This window comes from Vidua macroura, chromosome 4, assembly GCF_024509145.1.
Source record: "Vidua macroura isolate BioBank_ID:100142 chromosome 4, ASM2450914v1, whole genome shotgun sequence".
In the NCBI taxonomy this organism is placed as follows: Eukaryota; Metazoa; Chordata; class Aves; order Passeriformes; family Viduidae; genus Vidua; species Vidua macroura.
In genome coordinates this window covers 73,155,187-73,175,391 of record NC_071574.1, presented here as the reverse complement: position 1 = coordinate 73,175,391, position 20,205 = coordinate 73,155,187, and the positions used below count along the sequence as shown (strand labels likewise).

Genomic DNA, 20,205 nt, shown 5'->3' with positions numbered 1-20,205 from the left:
TGAGCCATTTGGGAACACGTTGAGCCCCTTTCCAGCCTTCAGATGAAGGGTGGTGGTGCTTAATGAGGTTTCTGGAGTTCCCTAGTGAGCATGGACTTGTTCCTGTCGGAGGCTGGAGAACGAGTGACCCTTCCAGAGCATTGTGCTGCCCCTGGCAGGGTGAAGTGGCAGGAGAGGAGGTGACATTTGGGGACAGCAGGTCCCAGAGGTTGCACAGAACTCCGGTGGAAGCTCCCAGGAAATACTGGCCTAAGGAAGCCCTAAACTCCACCTGTACTTCCAACCCCAGCAGGATCCCAGCACGGCTTGGGGCACTGGCCATGGCTGGTGGATTGTCCCCATCCTGCCTGGAGCAGTTTGGGTTTCCCAGCTGATCCTGCAGGGTCCTGCTGCCAGGGAAGTTCCCAACAGACGAAGCCTCCCTTTGGATGGGGAGAGCTTGCCCCGGTGAGTGGACACAGGCTGTGCCATCCTGGTGTTCCTGGTTCCTGTGGATTCCCACAGCCACAGCCCTGCCTGGCCCGCTGCAGGTGTTGAGATATGGGGTTAGGAACGAAGTTAAAAACCCATTTCAGATTCAGGTGGAGTGTGCTGCTTTGAATTGTTTAGTCTGTAGAGTCTGTTAATTTTCTGTGTTTGTAAAAAACCTGTGCTCACAAAAGCCTGTAGCTCACAAAACTGCCTCAAACAAGGTGAAAGGAATGTGAACTTCCAAGCTAGAAGAAGAAAGGCTCCTTAAACTTTGAAACAAGAACGAAACCAAAACTAAAGCTGCAGGGGACAGACAGACAACCAGAGAGCTCTCTGCACAAAGACTAATAAAAAATAAATATGCATAGAACTATTACAAAACTTAATGCATATGCAACAATTTAGGAGACAAAGAAAGAGTTTAGACTCTCGAAGGGTGCACATGCCTTTAAAAATTATTCCACTTGTGCCCAGCGCCGTAATAAACACACCACTTTTCAACTTTAATTAGCTGAAGAGTCGTCTGTCCATACATCAGCGCTCAGAAGTTGTGCTGTGATGGTTTATCCTGGGATCTCTCAAGGCTGATAAGATTTATCTCAGCTGCGTTTTGACAGCAGAGGACCAGGATCCTCCTCTGAGGGGAGTCAGGTGTCCCTGCTCCAGGACAGGCCTCAGGTGAGCGCTGGAGGGCAAAGATCTCCTCAGGCTTTGCTGCCAGAGTCACAGGTGAAGGGCACAGCTGTCACCCCACGGTTCTGGTGGAACCACACCTGGACGTGGCGGGCTCTTGGCTGCAGGGATCTGCCCCAGCTCCTGCTCCCACCTGGAGTTTCTCTCTCTGGCATCATCCCCACCCACAGAAACGGACCTGGATTTGCTTTAGAGCTTGCAAGGTCAGGTCGCCCTCCATGGGATAAACTCCAGGTCAATGTGACAGCAGAGCTTTTTGGGGAGCTCAGGTGCATTCGAGGCAAGGACAGAGGCAGGTTCAGGTGCTCCAAACCTCCCCGGGGCAGTTCCTGGGTGAAGGTATTCCCTAAGAACATGGGAAAGGATGCCAGGCTCAGTCCTGTCCTGCCCTTCCAGTGGTGCTTTGTCCTGAGCTGCTGATCCAGCAGCCTCCAGCTCCTTCCTGCTTCAGGGAGGGCTTTGGGTCAGAGCCTGGTGCTCCTGCAGAGACCACACAACCCAAACATTCCAGGCCCTGCACAGCTGGGACATCCCAGCCAGGAAAACCCCCAGATGCTCCTTTTTGTATGGTAACTCCTCATTCCCACCATGTGAAGATGCTCTCTTAGGTTCTCCTTCTGGGATGGAGCAGATGTTGTGTCCCGGTAATTCCCTTCTGCCTGCTCCACCTGGTGGAATTCCAGCTGCAAATCCATGGTGGTGATGCCACAGAAGCAGCACTTGCCTTGTCCCAGGCCACCCCCATTTCCCAAACTCATCTGGGAGCTCTTCCCTGCGGTGCCCTTTGGGTTCGTGTCCTGGCACAACTGAAACTCCTCTTGACCAGGAGAGAAGGAACCAGTGTGGCAAATTTCTGGGCCATGACATCCCCCATTTCCATGGGGCTTTTCACCCCCACTTCTTTCTCAAAATCGCAAAATCAAAGCATTTCCCTACTCACTCCCCAGTGCTCTGGAGCTGGGAGATCTCAGTCACTTCTGGGAGCAAATGCTTCTCTAAAATCCTGGAACCCTGGAATGGTTTGGGTTGGAAGCGACCTTAAAACTCATCTTGTTCCACCCCCTGCCATGGGCAGGGACACCTTCCACTACTCCAGGCTGCTCCAAGCCCCGTCCAGCCTGGTTCTGGACACTTCCAGGGATGGGGCATTTCCAAGGGGAAGGAGAAGGAGAAGGGGAAGGCTGTGGCCTCCAGGGGCTCCTCCACCACTGCTCAGGAGCCCTTGGGCCACTTCAGGGTGGTTAAATTTCCACCTGCTCCGCCTGTTTGGGTGATTATTGGGCTCGGTGACACCTGAGGGCCAGGGAAGGTCAGGAGTGAGCAGAGCCCTGATGGCTGTGGGGGCTGTGCCTTTGTTCTCCCTCCCCTCCCTGTCCCGGAGCCTTTGATTTGTGACCCAGCTGGGGTTTTTTTGATGGCTGCTCCTGGGAGTGCTCCTTTGTTTCGCCACTCAAAGGTGCTGAACGTTTTCCAGGGCCCTAAAAGCCTAAGGTGGAGCAGCAGTGCTGGGCAGCAGGGCCTGAGCCGAGCTGTTCTTTGTGGTCAGCGGGGTGGGTGTGGGACCCTCTGGAGCGCCCAGGGGCTCCGGGGCGCTGTCAGACACGGGATCTGGTTTCATGTTTATACCCCTGGCCCTGGGAGACAGGTTCAAGTATGTAAACTATCCCCCTGCAAGCACAGGCTGCTGCAGGTGTGTGGGTGCTGGTGGGCATAAAAAAACATTCCTGACACCAGCTCTTTTGAGGAGTCTTCACCTCCTGATGGCTATAAGCCATTAGGAGTCAAAAGAAAGAGCTGACATCCGACAAGTCCGGATAAACAGCTAAACATTAACCCTTAAAGTGGCCCGAAAAACAGACTTAAAAGGCTCTTTGTGGAAAGAAGCCATTTCTTTCGCAGGCCTGTTAATTGCTGTCTTTCTTCAGGACACCTTTCAGCAGCACCTACTGTAAACAGAGGGGCTCCTCCCCAGCGCTTCCCCCAGGATTCCTGCACTGCCCTGGCCATTCCTGGGCCCTCCGCTGGCTCCTGGGCTTTGCTGCTTTATTCTGGGCCTGAAAACCAAGTCCCTGCCCCTCTTCTGCCAGCCCACCCTGAGCACCCCGGCCACTTGCTGGGAATCATGGAATACCCCGAGCTGGAATGAGGAATGGTCCACAAGGACCACCCCACGCCCTGGCCCCACGCAGGAATCATTCAATCAGGAAAACTTGGTCAGAGGCCTCTTTATCAGCCCCAGATCTTCCCTGCCCGTCTCCTGCCTTGCCCCTCTCTTGTCACGCAGGGTTGGATTTGTCCTTTTTGGTGTATTTGGAGTTGTTTTGGCTCATCTGGAGCAGCTCTGACTACTCCAAGAGGTGCCGGATGCGAAGGAAGGGGATCCGTTGTCCAGACTTGCCTGCTTAGGGCTGAGAATGCCTTATTAATCACACCTCACATATATAATTATCTATAATTGCTTTTTAAATTTCCTGTTCCTAGTGAGGCTGGTGGTCTGCAAGAGAAGGAAATGTGCTGGAGGTTGGGATCCTGGGGAATTTGCTCAGCTTCCCTAAAGCACCAAGGGCATCCCTAAATCCCTCTCTTCCATCGTGCTCTTCCCCCTGAACAGCAGGAGAATTCAGGGGTCGATGTCTTCAGCAAAGAGCAGCAAATTCCTTCTTCCTTGACAGAGCTGCTTGAGGAATTCCTGCTGGAATGGACCTAAGAGCTCATTTTCATCCAAAATGAAGCTTTTTGATAATGTCCACATTCAAAAGGAGGATATTTTTTTTTTATTCCAAGAAACTCTTGAGTGTCTGTGTAGGTGCTTTTCATTCCAGCAAGGATCAGGAATCATAACTAAACTGCAATTTTGGGAGCTCTCAAGGCCATATTTGGAGTGGGCTGGTGACTTTTCCACCAATCCACTGGCTCGGATGTTCCCAAAAAAAAAAAAAAAAAAAAAAATCTGCATCTGGTAATGTGAGGGTTCTTCCAGGAAGCCAGGGAGAAGTTTCTTCCTGGAGAGAGGGCAAGGCCATGAGCCCTGAGGTCACCACACAGCTGCTTCTGTGCCAGCCTAAAACCTTTCTGGAGCTGCTGTGGAAATAAATTTCTTGTGGTAAACTCAGGTTTACCCCGTGGGCACCCGTCCCACCCCCTCCCACGCTGAGCAGACCTCCAGAGCAGAGGGGAGAAGGTTCAGCTCCCCCAAAAGCCTTTGGTGTCTCCTCTCTCTGGAAGACAGGCACAGGGGAGTTTTTCTGATCTTGCTATTTGAAATCTCAGGGTCTCAAAGCTTTTATTTGGGGGGGGTTTGGTGGATTTGTTTTAACACCTGAGGTTTCTGGTGCTGTGGGCAACCCTCTGCTTTCCCAGATGACCCAAACTCACAACTCTGCAATGACCTGGAGGTGGTGCCATGCTGGGCATTGACCTTCCAAATTTTATAAAGCCGGAGGTGCTGAAGGTCTAAGAGCTCAGTGTTAGCCAAACCCCACAAAAACCCCAAAGAAAGGCTTAGGAACCATAAGATTTCAAACAGCAAGACCTTGCAAGAAGTTCCTCGTGTCTGCCAGATGTCCCTGATGTCACCTTGAGGTGCCTTGAGGGTCCCTGTGGGGCAGTGGGTGAGAGCAGGAGAGCTCCTGGGGGATGGTTTGGGGCTGCTGTGCTCCAGGACAGGCTGGGACACGCAGGGGACAGGGGTCACCTCCCCCAGGTGTGGGGCTGCTGTCCCACCTGCTGCTCTCTTCTCATCGCTGGTATCATTCCAGAGACGCCCTGGGAGGGCAGCTCCCTGCTCCAGCCACAGATCCACATTTCCACATTTCCCTTCCTTTTCCTTTCCCCAAATCCGCATTTCCCTTCTTCCCACCTGATTAAATGCCCAGCTCTCTGCTGAGGATTTTTCCTCAGAGAAGCTGTGCTGTGGTGATTCCCCAAAAGTGAGATTAAAAACTCCCACCCTTGATTGCAGAATCATGAAATTAGGTTGGAAAAGACTTGAAAAAGATTTGAAATTAGTTGGGAAAAGACTTTTAAGGTTGTCGAGTCCAACCATGAGCCCAGCACCACCAAACCACAGAACCACAGGATCATTTAGGCTGGAAAAGACTTTTAAAATCATCAACTCCAGCCACGAAGCCAGCACTGCCCAACCCAGTGAAGTGGGGGAAGTTGCAATTCCTCAGCTGCCCCAAAAATCCTGAAATCTGCTCTGCTTCAGGGCAGTTGGTTATTCCCATTTAGGCTGAGGGCAGGAACAGCCCTGCAAACAAAAAGTCTCCTGAAATGGAAAACCTTCAAAACCAAAACAGCCAAATATTCCAGAATAGCCAAATATTCCAGGACAAAAAAAAAATCTTCTGAACTTAATAACTCTCAAAAGCCAAAACAACCAAATATTCCAGAACAGCCAAATAGTCCAACTTTCCTTTTTTTTTTTTTTTTTTTTTTGGCAGGGGAGAGGGGGAGCTTGGGTGTTTGGGTGTTTGTGGCTTTCGTGGTTGTTGTTTGGTTTGGTTTGGATTTTTGGGGTTTTGAGGGTTTTTTTTTGTTTGGTTTGGGTTTTTTGTTCTTTGGTTTTTTTTTGGTTTTTTTTTTGGTTTTTTTTGGTTTGTTTTTTTTTTTGTTTTGTTTTGGGGTTTTTGGGGGGGGTTTGTTTGGTTTTTTTGTTTTTTTGTTTTGTTTTTGTCTGAAAATGATGTTCTGGGAAGGCAGAAGGGAGGTGGATGCAGTCAAAGTGTCCATGGCAAAAAAAAAAAAAAAAAAGTCTCCTATCAGCTCAGGAGTAGAATCATGGAATCATGGAATGGTTTGGGTTGGAAGGGACCTTAAAAATCCTCTCATTTCCACTCTGTCCTCCAGGAAGCTGAAGGTGGGTGCTGGTGACCAAAACATCCATGGCAGAAAAGCCCAGAAAAATCTTCTGGAATGGATAAATCTCAGGAGCCAGAACAGCCAAATATTCCAGAACAGCCAAATATTCCAACTTTCCTCCATTTTTATGGTTTAAAGATAATTTTAATTCCAAGCTCTGGTGCTTTTTCTCCCCCCCTTGTCTGTGTCCAGCCCAGGGTGAGGCAGCAGCCCTGATCCAGCTCTGGTGGAAAAGTGCTGACCATGGGTCCTGTCACAGGCAGAGCACTTCCAGCTTTTCTCCCTTCTTTGGAACAATGAAAAGGAGTAAATTTGGGATATTTGGCTCCTGAGATTTATCCATTCCAGATTTTTCTGGTTTTTCTTTGCCATGAAGGCTCTGGCCACCAGCAGCCACCTCCAGCTGCTGTAGGACGGGGTAGAAGTGAGAGGATTTTTAAGGTTCCTTCCAAGCAAACCATTCCATGATTCCATGATTCTAATCTTGAGCTGTCAGGAGACTTTCCATGGTTTTGTGAAAAACATTTTGACTGAATACAACGTTTTTTTAATTATGAAAACTGAACGTTTCTTTCAAAGACAGGGGTCAAAAAGACTTGAGAGAAGCCTAAAATGAAGAGAACTGTTCTGGTCACCTCTTAAATTCAATTTTTATTATTAATTTGAAGGAAAACTTCACAAAATTCAGGTTTCTCTCAAAACTGGTTCCCCCCAACTCTGATTTGGGCAGAAAACCGACTATCAGTAATTCATGAATCATTAATTTGTACTTCAGTCTTGAGAACCTCTCTCAACCAGTGTGCCCAGCTTCGGGACACGCTGGGATTTCAGCTGGGTAGAAAAACTGGGAAGTTGTCAGAAAAGAGCTTTAACACCATCATTTCAGGGAGCAATCTGCCTTGTTGAGGAGAACCACGAGTCACCTTCCATGGCAAGGACGCCTTCCATGGACACCTTCCATGGACACCTACCATGGCCAGGGACACCTTTGATGGGCAGGGACACCTTCCACGGACACCTTCCATGGACAGGGACACTTCCATAGGCAGGGACACCTCCCATGGACACCTTCCATGGACACCTTCCATGAGCAAGGACACCTTCTATGGACACCTTCCATGGCCAGGGACACCTTCCAGAGACAGGGACACCTCCCACAGACACCTCCCAGGGACACCTCCCACAGACACCTTCCATGGACACCTTCCATGGTCAGGGACATCTTCCATAGACACTTTCCATGGCCAGGGACACTTTCCATGAGCAAGGACACCTTCCATGGGCAGGGACACCTTCTATGGCCAGAAACACCTTTCATGGGCAGGGATACCTTCCATGAACAAGGACACCTTCTATGGATACTTTTCATGGCCAGGGACACCTACCATGGCCAGGGACATCTTCCATGAGCAAGAACAGCTTCCATGGCCAGGGACACCTTCCATAGACAGGGACACCTTCCATGGACACCCTCCATGGTCAGGGACACCTTCCATGGACACCTTCCATGGATGCTTTCAATGGTTAGGGACACCTTCCATGGACACCTTCCATGGCCAGGGACACCTTCCATGGCCAGGGACACCTTCCATAGACAGGGACACCTTCCATAGACAGGGACACCTTCCATGGACACCCTCCATGGACACACTCCATGGTCAGGGACACCTTCCATGGACACCTTCCATGGATGCTTTCAATGGTTAGGGACACCTTCCATGGACACCCTCCATGGACACACTCCATGGTCAGGGACACCTTCCTTGGACACTTCCAATGGTTAGGGACACCTTCCATGGACACCTTCCATGGACACTTCCAGTGGTTAGGGACACCCTCCATGGTCAGGGACACTTTCCACGGACACCTTCTGCTAGGCCAGGTGCTCCAAGTCCCGAAATCCGAGGGGAGCTGGTCAGTGACCTGAAACACTGCTGTGAGACACCCACAATTCCATGGGACAGGATGGATCCATCCAGAGGGGCTGGGGGAGCTGGGGGAAGGAAGGACTCACAGAGATGTTTGCCACCATTCATCAACACTCCTGGATAACTGGGAAGGTCCCAGTTGACTGGGAATGCAAATGGGTGGGGCCCTCATGACAAGAATGGGGCTGGAGAGTGGCCAGGGCAGAAAGGAGCTGGGAAGGGGCTGGAGAATTCCTGAGGGAGCTGGGAAGGGGCTGGAGAATTCCTGAGGGAGCTGGGAAGGGGCTGGAGAGTTCCTGAGGGAGCTGGGAAGGGGCTCAGCCTGGAGCAAAGGAGGCTCAGGGGGGACCTTGTGGCTCTGCACAGCTCCTGCCAGGAGGGGACAGCCGGGGGGTCGGGCTGGGAACAGGGAACAGGGACAGGAGGAGAGGGAACGGCCCCAGGCTGGGCCAGGGGAGCCTCAGGGTGGACATCAGCAGGAATTTCTCCATGGAAAGGGTGCTCAGGCCTTGGAAGTGCCCAGGGAGGTTTGGGGTGCCCATCCCTGGAGGGATTTCAGAGAATGTGTGGATGTGGCACTTGGGGACGTGTGGCAGAGGTGGCCCTGGCTGTGCTGGAGGATGGTTGGGCTTTGTGATCTCCGAGCTCCTTCCCAGCCCCAAGCATTCCATGATTCCGTGGTGCCACAGCCCTTCCTACACCTGGCTGAGCTTCCCGAGGGCTCGGAGAGCCTGGCCCTGCCCTGGGCTCTGCCCTGGTGACCGGAGGCCTGGGAGGGGATGGCCCGGAGCTGCTGGAAGGGCCAGGAGACCCTTCCCAGGCTCCCAACGAGCCACCACCACCTCTCCCCGCTGGCAGCAGCAGAAGACACGGTGACCATGCTGGCCTTCCCTTCCCCCACCCTGGAGCAGCATCCCTCAGTCCCCGTGACCCTCCCCCTCCCAAAATTGGCTGCTTTCTCCCTTCTTCTCCCCCCCCTCCTTTTTTTTTTTTTTTTTTTTTTTTTTTTTTTGGCTGAGTGATGAGCTGTATGCCAAATCCATCTGCTCCTGTCTCCCCTAGCTGCCTTCCATATCGTTCCAGGATCCCTGGCAGCGAGCCTAGACCTATCTCTCTCCCTGCACTCTCCGGAGCACATTCCTTTCTACACCTTTTCCCGAGCTGGGATAGAAATGAGTATCAACCCCAAACAAAAAGCATCTGCTTTCTGCCTGCTGCTGCCTCACCGGCCGCGCCTGCACGTTACACCCGTGTCAGCAGCCATGCAAAACACACACAACCCCCCGCTCGCGCCCAGCCGGGAGCGGCTGCCGGGATTTGGGGCGCCGGGAGCTCCCCCGCGCCCGCTCCCGCGCCGGCTCCGCGGCACCAGCTGTGACCACCGCACCATTTGTTCCTCCAGCCCACGCCAGCACTCGGAGCCAGTTCTTTATCACCCCAATTAGCCTTGTCTGAGCTGATGAGAGGAGAGAGGCTTCCACTGCAAGGCAGGGATGGGGGGAAGAGAGCTGGAGAGCCGTGGGTACCCGGGAGGCGATTCCCAGCTTTGTTCCCTGGGAGGGATGGATTTCACCGGGTCGGGGGCACCGGTGCTGGCCCTGCTGCCATCCTGCCTGAGCTACCTGAGCGACGCTGGCCCACGTACAGGTGCTTCATAAGGTTCAGGGCGCAGAGTTTTTTGGGGTTTTCCCCCTTTTTCCCCCCGTGCTCTTGGCTGTCTTCCAGAGGGAAAGGAGCATCCTCAGGCTTCACCTGCTCCCAGGGGCTGTGGTTCACCCCAGCCACGTTTCTGGGTGAGCTGGGAGGTGCACCCTGGTGGTGTCCCCAGCGAGGCTCTCCCTGGATCTACGGCAGGGCCTCACAGGGCGCTGAAGGAATTCCTGCTTCTCCCACGGCCTCATTGGACAGCTTCCCATGTCAGGTACCAAGCTGTCAGTGCAACCATCAGCCCCAAATCCTGGGCTTTGCCCCGAACAACCCCCTTGTAGCACTGTCTGGGAGTGGTGCTTCCCACCCTGGGTCCCTCAGTGCTGCTGGGAGCTTCTGTCCCTCCTGGACTTCTGCTGGATTCATTGGTGAAGTCCCTTTCCCTGTAACACCCCAGTGCCATCATCCCAAAGCCAGGAAGGGCATCCCTCCTGTGCCCTGGCACAGATAGGACTGGGAGGAAGAGGATGGACATGATTCAACCCCAGTCCCATGGTGGGCGCTTGGTTTGAAGGCACAAAGTCCCCTGTGTGGGACAGGTCCCATCAGTGCAGGCCCAGCCTGCTCCTCAGAGCACCCTCCAAGGCTGCCTCTCCTTCACAGGAGGGCTCCCAGCACGGCCGTGACCATGATCGGGGTCGTCTTGGCAGCTGAGACACCCAAATCTTGTCCAGGAGCTGTGGTCTCCACATCTCTCACAATTCCGTGTCCAGCTGGCTGAGCAGGTCCAGGATTTTCTGGACAGCTGGAACAGCAAAACCCCAAAATGAGCGAAACTACACTTTCCAACAAAAAACACCAGCAAGGGAGTCAAAGATTGGTGCACAGCAATGTGATTTAATGTTGTCTTGTTAGCTATAACCCACCACCATCTCCCTGTTCTTCTCCATCGGATTTCCAGGTGGGAGGAGCAGGTTCCTCCTGATGGATTTCCGAGCAGCTTTCCCAATTTCCTGTACATTTTTCCTTGGTGCAGATGCACCCCTTGGAGCTCCTGAGTCTCTAGAGCAGATTTTAATCCCTCCTTGATTAAAGTCAGCCAGAAGGAGACCTGAAGAGGAGGCTCCAGTTCAACCAGTCACCCCCAGTTTCTCCAACATCTTCCCAGGCTTCGGGAAGGTGCTTGATTTTGGTACCACAGCTCCAAACCAGTGTCTGTGACTGGTGGTGTCACAGGGGTCCCTGACTGGGAGCCCATCCTGCATGAGAACCATGGAATCGTTAAAATGGGAAAGCCCTCAGAGCCCAGCCAGTCCAACCATTCCCCCAGCACTGCCAAGGCCACCGCTGACCATGTCCCCAGGTGCCACATCCATGTGGGTTTTGGGCACTTCCCCCTTAGGCATGAATTCCCAAGTCCCTCTGCTCAGTCACCAGAACTATCCCACCTCCACCCCACGTCCCTGAACCCACCTCAGACCCCTCTGTGCAGCCTTGCCGTGGATGAAGAACCCATTCCCCATGCAGGGAAAGGAGCTGCTTCCCCCCTGGACCAGGGGATGGAAGCTGGAATGATCTACAAACAATTATCTCATCTCTTCCTTCCACCAAGACAAGCTCAGCTCTGCCTAAACTATTCTTGATGGGTTCCCTGTAATTTGTGCTGAAAACTTCCCACCACAGACGCCCCACACCTTCCCCGAGCAGTCGGCTGCGATATTTTGCTCTTCCCACCAGGATACTCTTCCTGCTGTTCAGCTTGGATTGTGCTCACTGCTTCTTGAATTGTGTCCCAAGAGAGCGTGAACACAACACTGCTCCTCCCTTCCCTCTCCCAGCCTGGTGCACATCCCCCCCCTGCGCAGCCTCGCGCTTCCAGCCCGGCGCATCCCCGTCCCCGGCGCGCCCCGGGGCTTTCCGAGCACCCATCTGGGCTCCACCACGGCAGCTGTGGCTTCCTTGGGGCTCCCAGTTCTCCAAACCCTTGGAGAGGGCGGGAGTGTGGGGCCTCTCCGTTGGGTTTCTGTGGAGGCTCCCCAGGAGCGCGTTGGGTTTGAGCTGCCCCGTTTCCCAAGCCCCGATGGACGGTCGGTGCTGACCCTCCCAGTTCCAGGTGGAATCTGTTTCAAAGCACTGAATCCCAGGGTCACCGAGGTTGGAAAAGCCCTCTGAGATGACAGAATCCGCGCTGTGACCCATCCCCACCTTGGCATCACCCCATCCGGCCATTCCCTGAACCCCAGGCTGGCCACTCCACTTCCCACCGGGATACTTCCCTTGCGGTGTTTGAACCCACCCAGCCCCAAAACCTCGGAGCTCTTCTGCGTGTCCCTGGCAGAAAAATCCCCACACAATGGGAGGAAAAGCTGCGTCAGAGGCAGGCAGAGCAGAGTCAATCCTCTCCCTCGAAAGGGATCCGTCGGATCCGGATCTCCTGCACCTTTCCCGGTGCTCTCCCGGCACAATGCTTCACTTTGTGCTGCAGCACTGAAAGGAATGGTGAAGTTGCTAATAATGGCACTAAAAGAAAATATGCTACATCTGTTATGGATAGCAGTACAAAATTAGCTGATCACACCTCTGACACCCAAGATGTCTTCACTTAAAATACTCGTTGGCTTTACTTTACATAATTTGCTGATTATATTTAAAAGAAATACAATTTTGCAATTACTGTTCTTTCTGGTGTGCTATCTATGCATCATTTTCTTTTTATGTTTATATATTTCTCCTTCATTAGTGCAGTCTGAAGGGTGATTAGATCCCTTCAAACATTTTACAGAGGTTAAACGTTGATTAAGATTTAATTATTACTGTAAATAGCTTGGAATGACATATGGTGCAAAAACCTGACATATGTGCATTTGAATAAATGAAGTGCTATTTCCCATGATGCTTCAGTAGCTGTTTAACAGCTTTGCTGAAGGGTTATGTTGCACCTCATGTTAAGATTGCTTTGATGTTATATTTTGTTGGGTTTTTGCAGCTGAAAGCTAAGAACAGTTTTTCCAGTTTTTAAAAACATTGAATATTTTAAATACCTAAATTGTTTTGCACAAATTTTTGCTAATTTGTCTAACTAGGTTAAACATTTTCAAAAGCATTTCGATTTTTAACGTGGGTTCCTCGCATTGTGTCAGCACAGGCGTGGGTTCAGTGTGTAGGATTTCGAAAATTCCAGGTTTTCCCAGGTGTCCCGGCCCGGCTGGGAGCGGGGTCTTCGCTCCCCGAGGGGGCCGGGAGCGCCACGGATCCCTCCCGGGGACGCAGAGATTCCAAGTGGTTTCAGAGCAAGGGAAAGCTTCAGGAGAAGCTGGCGGAGGGAAAAAAATTAGGAAAGGGATGGAGATTTCATGGAGATGGAGAAAGGGGCAGGAAGGGTTGGGCTGTGAGGGTGGAGCCCAGCGAGGCTCTTCCCTCCCGGCACCACCTGGGCTTCGCCAGGTCCGGCTCTGGGCTGCGGCTGGCTCCGAGCTGCAGGGAAAGGAAGGCATGGAAAGCTGGGATGGGTGGGATGCGCTGGGGGCCTCAGACACTCTATAATTCATTGAGCACCGCCAGGCAGAGAACGTGCAGCGTTTCGTGCGCTGCAAACCCATCCAGATCTGGGGGGGCTGGGGACCGGAGCGCGGCGCACCGAGCACCGGGAGGAGGCGTGACTGGCGTGGAATGATTTCCACCTCCTCCTTCTCCTCGCCAACTGATCGATCCCGGCCCTCTCATCCCGCTCCTCTTTGCCTCCACAGATCGAGACGTCCCAGCTGGAGCCGGAGATCGCCATGGCCACCACCAGTAAGACTGTGGTCTACAACAAGGGGTTGTGAGTGGAAGAGGAACATCCCGGCCCAGAAGGTCTGGAGAGGGAAGAGGGGAAGCTCCAGCCCCCGCCTGGGAGAAAGCAAACAGCAACAAGAAGATGAAATAATAGAGCTCAGTGGTAGGAGCTGCTCCCGGCAGCCCGGGAGTGAATTAACACCCGCAGAGAACTGACACCTCACACCACTCGAAAAGATTAACATTAAAAGTTTTAACTTAGCAACAGGAGCAGCAACTACAACAAATAAAATCACGCTGAACCACTTTAGAACTAGCTAACAAAACTCAGAATTACTGTCACTGCACGGAGGGAGTTCGGGGCCGAGCTCACGTGGTCAGAGCTGCCCGCACGACGCAGACGTCACACCTTGTGTCCATGGGAGCTCAGTCTGCACGGCTGCTGCACAGCACCAGCTCTGTAGAGACCAAGGGGAGCGTGGATGTGATTGATCAGGGGATTGGGAGTGCCCAGTGTTGGTTTCCTGCTGATCCCACCCCAGCACTCGTGCGCTGAAGAGGAATTCCACATCCGTGTGCCCAGCGAAGGGCTCGGCCATGCCCCTCCTCCTCCTCCTCCTCCTCCTCCTCCTCCTCCTCCTGCAGACACTGCTGGTGGCATCCTGCCCTTCACTGCGAGACTGGCTGGCCCTGGATCCCACCCCCCGGAATTCCACAGGGGCTTTTGCCTGGGTTTCAAGATCCTGGAAAGCCAAGGTGCCCACAGGTGGAGTGTTGGAGCAGAAATGATGCTGGAGCTGCTCTGTTCCTCTGCACAGCCCTCAGGGGGGTTTGTCCCACCCAGCACCCTCTGACAGAGATGTTGCTAATCTGAGGTGGTTGGCTAAGCCACGCTTTGCTGAGCTGGTGTCTAAGGACAGGATGTGGTTTAAGTTTGGATCAATCCCCAGCTGGGCAGGCAGTTGGACAAGGATCATTGCAGGCCCCTTCCAACTGGAATTCCTCCTCTCCTCTCCTCTCCTCTCCTCTCCTCTCCTCTCCTCTCCTCTCCTCTCCTCTCCTCTCCTCTCCTCTCCTCTCCTCTCCTCTCCTCTCCTCTCCTCTCCTCTCCTCTCCTCTCCTCTCCTCTCCTCTCCTCTCCTCTCCTCTCCTCTCCTCTCCTCTCCTCTCCTCTCCTCTCCTCTCCTCTCCTCTCCTCTCCTCTCCTCTCCTCTCCTCTCCTCTCCTCTCCTCTCCTCTTCTCTCCTCCTTCTTTTTTTTTCTCCTTCTCCCTCCTCTTCCTCTTCTTCCTCTTCATTTTCTCTCCCCCGTTTTTGCCAGCCCCTCCACCCAGCAAAGTCCTTGTGCTGCTGCACACCAGGACCCAAAGCCAGGTCCTGGCAGCTGTGCTGAGCTGGTGGCTGTGACACAGCACCTTCAGAGGGGACAGTGCCCTCCGGGGACATCTGTCTGTCTGTCTGTCCCTTCAAGGGCTCCCCTTTGGGGTGGTGGAAGGGGAGGGCTGAGTCACCCCCACACTGCACCGAGTCCGGCCCTCCCTGGGCCTGGGGCCACGGTTTGGCTTTCTGGTATCTCACAAAATTCAACAAAAATTCAACAAAAATTCACCCAAAATTCAACCCTGAGGGACTCCATCGGGTCCATTTGGAGCGTGGCCACCGGCAGAACATTCCAGAGGCAGGATGTCCCTGCAGGACCCATGTCCCTGCGGGATCACCGCGGCGAGGGCACCGTGGTGCTGCTGGGGTGGCACAGGCTCTTACCCTTCAAATGCCCATTTCTTGTGGGGTTGGGGAGGGTGGGGGGGGGAAAGGGGAAACCAAATCACCACTGACACAGAATGTATTTGATGGATTTGTTGCAATGCCTGGACCTGGGAGGCCTGAGCCCCCCAGGTGTGGAGTCAGACCCACAGGAACGGGAGCCACGCAGTGGGGCGGCTCAGGGCCACTGGTTCTGCCCTGGCCTGGTGTAAATCAGGAGTAATTGCACAGAAGGGATCGATGCTGTGGATTTACACATCAGCAGACGGGACAGGAGGGGCCAACCCTTCGTAGGTGCTGTTCTGAGGCAGCTCCTGGTCCCAAACGCTGCTGGAAACCCAGAGCGGGCCCCGCTCACCCTGGGGCTGTCCTGGATTTACACGGGGCCAGGACAGCTGGACTGGGCCCAGCGGAGCTCCTTTAATGCACTAGATGAGATGAATGTACATTCCAGAGGATGATCCCAGCCCGGCTGGGATCTGCGAGCTGTCCTGGGGACATTTCCATGGCCATCTGTCCTGCTGGCAGCACCCCGGCAGCGGATAAGTGCTGCAGCAGCGAGGGGGGAGCCCGGGGAAGGGGAGAAGGGATGCTGGCAGCCCCCCAGGCCTGGGCGAGCAGCTGTGAGCCTGGAACAGGCTCTTCCATGGGGTCTGGGGGTGCAGGCACCCCTGGCACCACATCCATGGCGGGGTGTGGAGCAGGGAAAGGCTCCTGTGAGGCTGAAATTCCCGTCTCGCTGCCTTCCTCCCGCGGGGTGGGGAGCGGAGGCAGCTCTGGGAGAAGGCTCCAGGCTCGGGTGCCTGCCTGGTGCAGCCTTCCCCCTTCCCCGTGGGTTCTGCTCCGAGCTTCCTCATCCCAGGCTTTTGTTTGGAGCGGGGGGAAGGAGGAAGGGACGGAGGCTGCGCTTTGCCGCGGAGAGGGGGGAGCGGTGATTTGGGTTTGCGGGTGATCGCAGAGCCAAGGTGTGGTGTCTGAGCTGGGCTTACCTGCGAGGAATTCCCAGTGGATGAAAGGAGGCTGGGCTTTGCCGCCATCAAGGAAAAGCAGGGATTGATCTCGTTCTGCCTTGGGGAAGAGCCGGCTCCCCGTTTTCCCCGCGATGGGAGTGGGTGTGGGTGCTTTCCCTGCACACACAGCACCCGCAGGGATCACCCCTCATTCGCAGGGGGTGCCCATCCCGCTAAGGCAGCGATCATCACTAGGGGCTGGATCAGCTCGGAGCAGAAACTCGGGATTTATTAAAGCCAGGCAGCTCCAGGGAATGCAGAGGGCCTGATCCCGCGGGAGGGGCTGGGGACCAGCTTGGGGATGTCAGAGGAGCTGTGCTGCGAGCGTGGCTCGGCTCAAAGGCAGCTGCTCCGTCAAACAAGTGACAATCAAAGGGCCTAAATGAGTCTGGATTTGTCGTCTGCCCGCACAAACCCCGTCAGACTTGTTTGGCTTTGTGTGGCAGCAAAATGGGACTCAGTCAGCTCGGCAGGGTTTGTGCTGAGGAATGAAACATCCCGGGCCTGAGTCAGGCATTCCCCACGGTTACCTCCGCCAGCCTCTGGCGGCTTGGCAGCAGTGGTTGCTCCCAGATTTTGTCCCAGTGTCACTCCAAATGTCGTGGCCCCTGCCCAGAAGCTCCTGGGGGAGCTGGGGAGAGCCACCCGGCCCTGGGCTCAGTTCCCTTCTCCCTCCTCCTCCGGCAGCACGGAATCGTGGAATGGCTTGGCTTGGAAGGGACCTGGAATCTCATCCCATTCCAAAGCACCGCCAGGGGGGTCTCCCACCAGACCAGGGTGCTCCAAGCTCCATCCGCAGTCCCTGCAGGTCTGGGCTGGGGAGGTGGCCCTGGAGACCCCGGCACTTGTCCCCACGTCTCCCAAACGCACGTGCATCCCCCTGGGACAATTGGGACACTGCAGATCCCTCCCTGCTGCCCTTCCCCTCGCTGCCCCCGGCTTGGTGACGGGCAGGACGAGGGGTTTGCATGAGGAGCACGTTGTGGTGGCCCTGTGGACCCCAACCCTTGGGCAACCCAGAGTCCTTGGGCATCCCAACACGGGGACACCAAGGTCACGACGTCCCAACCCAACTGATGTGATTCCAGCATCCCAGCGAGGGCCGGGATTGAGTTTGATCCCAAAGCAGCCCCAGACGTGGCCCTCACGGGTCTCCAAAGGCACTCCCACGGCCAGGCAGCTCAAGGTTGGGCTCCCTCCTGGAGCAGCCCCGGCACGGGATGCTCCTGGTCCCTGCCCTCGTGGTGGGAGCGGTGGAGAGCATGGGAATGTTCCACGTGGGAATGTCCCACATGGGAATGTCCCACGTGGGAATGTCCCACATGGGAACATTCCACATGGGAATATTCCACATGGGAATGTCCCATATGGGAATGTCCCTCATGGGAATGTCCCACATGAGAACATTCCACATGGGAATGTCTCTCATGAGAATGTTCCACATGGGAATGTCCCTCATGAGAATGTTCCACATGGGAATATTCCACATGGGAATGTCCCATATGGGAATGTCCCTCATGGGAATGTCCCATATGGGAATGTCCCTCATGGGAATGTCCCACATGAGAACATTCCACATGGGAATGTCTCTCATGAGAATGTTCCACATGGGAATGTCCCTCATGAGAATGTTCCACATGGGAATATTCCACATGGGAATGTCCCATATGGGAATGTCCCTCATGGGAATGTCCCACATGGGAATATTCCACATGGGAATGTCCCACATGGGAACATTCCACATGGGAATGTCTCTCGTGGGCATGTCCCACATGGGAATATTCCACATGGGAATGTCCCATATGGGAATATTCCACATGGGAATGTCCCATATGGGAATGTCCCTCATAAGAATGTCCCACATGGGAATGTACCATATGGGAATTTCCCACATGGGAATGTCCCACGTGGGAATGTCCCACACAGGAATGTCCCACATGGGAATGTTCCACATGGGAATGTCCCACACTGGAATGTCCCACCTGGGAATGTCCCGCTCAGCCCTTCCAGCGGCGCTGGGGCCGGGACACGGAGCCGGGAGAGCGGTGCCACGTTAGCGCTGGTTCTTAGGACAGCAAACGGTGCCAGGAAGACTCGGCAGCACAGCTAATGATAACATCCTGCACATTCACTTAATCACTAATTAATCTCCTCATGCACAAAACGGGGCCTTGGGTTTGCGGGAACAACCCCGAGGAGCGTTGGCATTCCCGGTTTCCTGTAATTGGGGAAGGCAGGGAACGGGGAGCGCGGAGCCCGCCGCTCACATCGAGCCGTTCACCTCGGCACGGAATAATAACGAGATGATCATCTCCCGGAGTACTTAATTAGAAACGTCGCGCTTAATTGATTTCTTGGCTATGTTAATGAAGGAATAATGAGGACCAGGTTGCAGCAAAAGGTGCCAGCGAGAAGTTTTGAGTGTCTCTCCTGGAGGGTGGCTCTGCTGGCTGCTCCCTGAGCCGGCCCGGGGACAGCCAGGGGACAAGCCCAGGGTGGTGTCACCCATGTCCCAAACCTTCCAGCCCGGGCACGGCTCAGCTCCTTCCCTTTTCTCCTTGTTGCTCCTTTTCCTGCTCCCCACCCTGGGGTGCGCCCAGGTGCTGGCAGGAGGGGCAGGAGGTCGCTGTGGGGTCCCCTGGCCAGTGCTGGACCCTTCCAGCCAGGGACAGGAGACGCTGGCACATCCCTGGCGATGCCACCTGGCCCAGGGATGTGCCGTGCCCTCCTCCTGGAGGGCTGGGCTGGAGATCCAGAGCCTGGCATGGCCTTGGGCGGAGCGCGGGGGCTCCCGGGGCGGGTGGGACACGCCTGGGCAGAGCTCTGGGCACACATGGGCTCCCCCGGGATGCTCTGAGCACATTCCCGGGCTGGCACGTGGAGTCCTGCTGCTGGTGGCTGTCCCCAGCTCCGTGTGTGTCCCCAGGTCCCTTTAGGAAACACCACTTTGGGTTTTTCCCTGGTTTTTACGGCTTATTCCACACCCGGCGTCTCATCCTTGGATCTGAGCACGCCCTGACAGGGAATCCCTCGGGAATGGTGAGGGGACAGCTGCCAGCACCGGCGTCTTCCAGCGGGGTGGGCACCCCGGGGACACCCCTAGGACACCCTGGGACATCCCAGGACACCCCAGGACACCCCAGGACACCCCCGGGACACCCCTGGAGCACCCTGAGACAGCCCCAGGACACCCAGGGACACCCCTGGGACACCCCAGGACACCCCAGGACACCCAGGGACACCCCTGGGACACCCCTGGGGCACCCTGGGACACCCTGAGACAGGCCCAGGACACCCCAGGACACCCCAGGACACCCTGGGACACACCTGGAGCACCCTGAGACACCCCAGGACACCCTGAGACACCCTGAGACACCCCTGGGACACCCCAGGACACCCCAGGACACCCCTGGGACACCCCGAGACACCCCTGGGACACCCCAGGACACCCCAGGACACCCTGAGACAGCCCCAGGACACCCCAGGACACCCCTGGGACACCCTGAGACACCCTGAGACACCCCAGGACACCCTGGGACACACCTGGAGCACCCTGAGACACCCCAGGACACCCTGAGACACCCCGAGACACCCCTGGGACACCCCAGGACACCCCAGGACACCCTGAGACAGCCCCAGGACACCCCTGGGACACCCCAGGACACCCCTGGGACACCCTGAGACAGCCCCAGGACACCCCAGGACACCCCGAGACACCCCTGGGACACCCCTGGAGCACCCTGAGACACCCTGAGACACCCTGAGACAGCCCCAAGACACCCCAGGACACCCCTGGGACACCCCAGGACACCCCGGGACACCCTGAGACAGCCCCAGGACACCCCAGGACGCCCCAGGACACCCCAGGACACCCCAGGACACCCCTGGGACACCCCAGGACACCCCAGGACACCCTGAGACAGCCCCAGGACACCCCAGGACGCCCCAGGACACCCCAGGACACCCCAGGACACTCCGGGACACCCCTGGGACACCCCAGGACACCCCAGGACACCCCTGGGGCACCCTGGGACACCCTGAGACAGGCCCAGGACA

At 55.3% G+C, this 20,205-nt stretch overlaps 1 protein-coding gene across 1 annotated transcript in view; it reads left to right on the top strand.

Annotated features, from left to right (window-relative positions):
- The window catches only part of SFXN5 (sideroflexin 5), a 107,143-nt gene extending 93,454 nt beyond the window's left edge, over nucleotides 1-13,689 (top strand). The window contains 1 exon segment of the mRNA XM_053976636.1: nucleotides 13,349-13,689. Coding sequence (XP_053832611.1) covers nucleotides 13,349-13,426 — 78 coding nt within the window. The 3' untranslated portion in view covers nucleotides 13,427-13,689.
- Nucleotides 13,690-20,205: the final 6,516 nt, after the last annotated feature.